Source organism: Papaver somniferum, chromosome 4, assembly GCF_003573695.1.
Source record: "Papaver somniferum cultivar HN1 chromosome 4, ASM357369v1, whole genome shotgun sequence".
In the NCBI taxonomy this organism is placed as follows: domain Eukaryota; kingdom Viridiplantae; phylum Streptophyta; class Magnoliopsida; order Ranunculales; family Papaveraceae; genus Papaver; species Papaver somniferum.
In genome coordinates, this window is record NC_039361.1 from 121244257 (window position 1) to 121249651 (window position 5395).

Genomic DNA, 5395 nt, shown 5'->3' on the forward strand with positions numbered 1-5395 from the left:
AACAACACAGTAATCTGCATACATTCAATCCTCAAAAATGTCGTTGTTGACATTATAATAACAAAGCTAATACTCCCCCTAAGGAAGATAGGTAGATTTTCAATCCGCATGTCTTTGTTATACCACTTATTATGATATATTACTCCCCCTTAGTCTATGATTTCACTCTTTCGTTTAGATAAACGTTTAAGCACCAATGTTCTTTTCCTTAGTGATACCAATCAAAATCAATGCCAGTATCACTTGTTTAATCCATATATTTCTCCCCCTTTTTGTCACAAAATGACAAAGAAACGAAAAAATAAAGGACAAACCAAAAAGAATCTGTAGAGTTAGGAATGAGGGTTCCACACACCATGTTCTGATAACCAATATCAAAACCGAAACTACAAGTAGTTTTATTTTGGTATATTACCAAGGAAACAATTGTCCGAAACAATTTTCCCACTTTACTTTAGCAAACCAAAATCAACTAAGCACCTTAGTTCCTTTGCTAAACTGATTGTACAAAAACAATCGCTTATTCGATAAGACCAAAATAAAGATAACTCTATTTTTCTCATCGGGTTTTAATTATCCATAAACTTAGAACTTTCAATTTTAAAAAAGACAAGTACTAGGTTAGTTAACTAGCATTTCTTGTTAAGGCATTCAATTAGACTTGAATAACTGAAACCTCACTTCGATAAGTCTAACTAAGATTAGAATTAACTTAGTTTCTCTTATTGTAAGGACCTGCCTTACAAATTAGCACAAAAACTACTCTTGATCTCTAAGGATAGAGATAGATTGGGGAGAACAGAAATTCTAGAGAGAGATAATTTTGATTTACTAATTTACATAATGAAGCAATTACAGAAGATTGGAGCTTATAAGGGAAAAACAGTCTCAAGTACCGGCACATGTCGCTCACACGCCTACTGTTACTAGGTTTACTAAATAACATCCGATCTGCCCTTAAAAAGTGGGACAACCCATAGCTGGGGCATGACAAATCTCACTCCTTCAAAATATCTTTGTCCTCAAGGATATGAAAAAAGCTTGATAAATGAAGAGGGCAGCTGTCACAGACTTGGAGTTTCATCTCGAATACTGTAAGAAATGTTAACTTCACAAGCTTCAACACTCGGAACCATGAAAAGCTGAAACCATTCATCTGAACTGTAAGCGTCAGTCTTAGTTGTAGTTCCCTTTCTAAAATAGTTGATGCTCCACCTTAAAAAATGATCAATGCACTTAAGAAATCTGAGCTTATTTTCCCTAAGAAAACAGACTCAGTAGCTTCGTAATTCTTGGCATCACCGGTATGGACAGATATCATTATACGTTTCAATTTCAATTAACATCCACAGAGTTATATTAATGATACCAACTCTCACCTTTTTCTGATATGTGAGATCCTCTCTCCATAAGTTCGAAGACAACCCGATGTATTTCAATCTCAAGGAGACCACCAAGATCAACTCAATTTGGGTGCAAATCACAACAGGCATGAACTCAGATATACGATTGCAACAACAATTGTTATGCTGGACATAATATAAGGATTGCAGACAAGTCATGGTCAAATTCAGAGGTAGAAATTGAGGTTTAGTCCCAAAGATTGTGGGCTTTGGACGCTTTAGTCCATCCATCTGAAGCTCATTACAATCTGGTCCAAAAAAGCCCCGCATGGTACAGTTTAGTCCAAACATGGACGAGTTTTTCCAAATTCACGAACAAGTCCCGGTTTTGAGAGTTTTCCATATACCATAATTACCCTTGAACGATTCCTGATATATAAAGCGTGATTTTGAAATCGAAATTTTTGGATCTGAAACTTGAATTCAAAACAGGATGCAGGTGAGAGATTAGTTTTGGGAGGCGATTTAACAGTTTCAGAGAGTATTTGATCGTTTCTTCATCATATTTCAACTCAGGTTACATTCGAAAGTGTTTTAGAGTCGAAAATTCTTAATCTCAGATTTGAATTCACGATAGATTGAGAGATAGATCGTTCCAGGTTTGAATTCGGAGGTGATTTAGCAGATTCTTAGAGGTTAGATTGGATTTGATTGTTAATGGAGTAGAATTCAATCTCAGGTTAGTTTTATTTTGGTTGTATTTCATCTGTTACATCTAATTTTCAGGTTTTGTTTCTGATTTTTAGTTTATGAGTTGATGATATCAATTCGTATGATCTTGAGTTAATATTTTGTTATATACTAGCTTTTGATTCTCTTGATGATGATGATTTACTGTTAATACTAGATCAATTCGATTTTTGTTTACTGTTGTTTGATGATGTTTTTTTAGTTTTATGATGAATTGTATGAAATCGAACTGATACTAGATCCTAAGCTTCTGATTTATTCAATTATATGTCCCAGTAAGATTCTGGAGCTTAATTGATGGAGTATTTTATCTAGGTTTATTGTTACTTGATGTTTTTGGCTTCGATTAAATGCGTACTTTCCTGTACACCGTTTACTTTTAGGTTATATGAAATTGTTGTTTGAAGCTTAAGATGTTTATTATCCTTTCATTTGTAATATGTAGGGGTATCAAACAGGTCTGAGAAGTTTATTAATGTTGTTTTGAAACATGGTGAGCATTCTGCTGTTTTTCGTGTTAATACTAAAACAACCGTAGAAGAATTGAAGCATTTTGCATGCAAGCACTGGAGGTCTTTGTCTTCTGGGGGTATATGTTTCAGCTATATGGATAATGCTCAAGTAGTTTTTATGCAAGGTGATATACAACTGCAAAGCTTAATTGGTTTCATGATTCTTATTGATAATGAAGATGTCTATTTGAATGTGGATATGATTCGGAATCATACTTCTCGTTCTAAGTATGGTTGTAGCAGTAGTTCTGGTTATAAGTCTGGTTGTAGCAGTAGTTCTGGTTCTTGTTCTAAGTCTGCTTGTGTAACTGAAAGTCCTAAGATGGTAAGGGTGATAGATCATGATGCACACAAGGGGAAGCTTCTTATTATTGATGAATGGGTTTATGTATTTGACAAGATTGGTAGAGAATTTATGGGTGGTGTTAAAGCTGTTAGGATTGCTCTCGATAAGTACAAGATGGCTATTGGTCACAAGATTGTTATTCTTAAAAATGACACGACTCGTTTTACTGCAAAATGCGAAGAAGACGGTTGTGGTTGGAGGATTCACTTTGGGTATGTGAATGGTGATACTTTTCGGTTCGTGCTGAAAGATTGTAATGCTCACAGGTTAGTGGTTTTCATACTAGTCTACATTACTTATCTTTAGGATTTTTGTGTGTATGTCCATAGTGGTGGACATAGTTGTGCACCTTATATATGTAGATTTGTTTTTAGGTATACATTGTTGTGCACAGTACTTGTTGTACTCTAAAATTACATATTCTTGCTTGGTTTTTGTATGTATATCCATAGTGTTTGTTTTGAGATCTTATTAGGTGTACATTGTGGTTCACATTACTTATTCCAGTTTTTTTATTTTTCTTTTTTGTAGTTGTGGTGTTGGTTTGAGGTTGAAGAGTCCTGCGGTGACAACCAAGTTAGTCAAGCATTTGATCGCTGAAAATATACAGGGTGATCCTAGATTAAAACCCAGGCAGATCATGTCACTTTTTAAGAAAACTTATGGGTCCAATATTAAGTATCACCATGCCCGTAGAGGGAAAGAAGTTGTATTTGAAGAACAATATGGCGATGACGAGAAGTCTTATAGCGATTTAACTTGGTATGTCAAAGAAATTGAAGAAACTAATCCCGATAGCTATGTGAAGTTTGAAGTTGAGGATGGAACCAATAGATTTCAGAGGATATTCATTTGTTTCGGTGCTTGCAAGCATAGTTATAGGTATCTCTGGCCCATGATTTACTTGGACGCTACTTTCCTTACTGGTAGATACAGGGGTACTTTGATGGTTGCGACATGTATCAATGGAAACAATGTTTTTTACCCATTTGTTTTTGCTATTGTTTCTACTGAAAACAAAGATAATTGGTTTTGGTTTCTGGAGAATCTTCAACAAGTTGTCGATGGTCGTCAGATTGTTTTCCTTAGTGATCGTGGAGAAGGACTTTTGCAGGGCATTCCAAAATATTTTCCGAATTCACATCACAGTTATTGCTTTTACCACATCAAATGAAATCTCCCCGCTGGATCAGGTGATGCGAATTTGAAGCCCGTTATTGATTTGTTTTACAAAGCTGCCTACTCTTACACACCAGCGAACTTTGAAGAAGCTTTGTGGGGCATGCATGCAATTGGATGTGGACATGTTGCTAACTATATCAGGACTATTCCAAAGGAGAAATGGGAAAATGCATTTTTCCCTGTATGCAGATATGGTGCTCACTCTTCAACTCTTGACGCGTCCTTCAACAACTGGGTTCTTCCTTTCAAAAAATTTCCTGCTTTTGCTCTTCTCGATGCGATACGGTGAGTTTTATGTTTAGTGTTTTATTCATGTAAGTCTGTCTACATTGTTGCATACATGGATTTGCTTGATCTGTAGATACTTGTACACATGTTTTATCTGTGATTTTGTAACTATGTGTACATTGTTGTACACTTGGATTTCCTTAATGTGTACATTGTTTTACACATGTTTTATCTGTATTCCTTCTGGATCATGTTTTTGATTTTATGTTTTGTGTTTTTATTATGTTAGTTTGAAGGTTATGGAGAAGATGTCTGAGAGAAGGATAAAAGGTCTAGAAAATTTCAACACTAGGCTCACTCCTGAATATGAGGCTTTACTAAAAGAAAACATCGACATTGGTCGTACTTGGACTGTTGTTCAGTCCATGGAAAGATTGTATGAAGTCAGGTCTCCCCGGACTCATGTTGTAGATCTATTGCAGAAAACTTGTACATGTCACAGGTGGCGAGTTAATGGTTTTCATTGTGCACATGCTTGTGCTGCCATTCAAGCTACGAGAGAAGACATCTATTCATTTGTTGAGCCATACTTCACCACCGAATGGTACAACAGGACATACCAGGAGATCATCTTGCCAATCCGCAATTATGACAAGCTGCAGGCTTATGATCCTAGAGATAGGGTTATTGTTCCTATTCCTGTTCCTCCACCCGGTAGACGAAGAACACAACGTATCAAGAATGCTTATGAGAAGCAAAAGAGGCCTATGATGTACAAAAAGTGCTTCACCCTTGGTCACCATAACAGAGCTACCTGCCCCATGATTTGATGCTTTTTTCTATGTTTCATTTGTTCAAAAGATTCTATGTATTTGGTCTTTACCTTTGGTAATGTCTTTTCAATTTTCTTTGGTGTGGATAATTAGTACCAGGACATGTGTACCATTATGTACACATTCCTGTGAACTTCAGTTTTTCTTACCTGTCTTATTACATGTGTACCACTATGTACACCTTGGTGTATAATGGATACT

The 5395-nt window shown here is 35.9% G+C and overlaps 1 protein-coding gene across 1 annotated transcript; it reads left to right on the plus strand.

Annotated features, from left to right (window-relative positions):
- The first annotated feature begins 2443 nt into the window (after window positions 1-2443).
- Window positions 2444-5191, plus strand: LOC113273065. Its single transcript, XM_026522834.1, has 6 exons — window positions 2444-2447; window positions 2539-3217; window positions 3573-4066; window positions 4145-4418; window positions 4651-4809; window positions 4864-5191. The coding sequence occupies exons 1-6, from the start codon at window positions 2444-2446 to the stop codon at window positions 5189-5191; spliced, it is 1938 nt and encodes a 645-aa protein (XP_026378619.1).
- Window positions 5192-5395: the final 204 nt, after the last annotated feature.

Bases quoted from the DNA above. Each gene is read 5' to 3' on its own strand.
- LOC113273065 (XM_026522834.1), top strand. The intron at 3,218-3,572 runs GTTAGTGGTTTT...GGGTGATCCTAG, and splicing joins AAAGATTGTAATGCTCACAG to ATTAAAACCCAGGCAGATCA. The intron at 4,419-4,650 runs GTGAGTTTTATG...TTATTATGTTAG, and splicing joins GCTCTTCTCGATGCGATACG to TTTGAAGGTTATGGAGAAGA.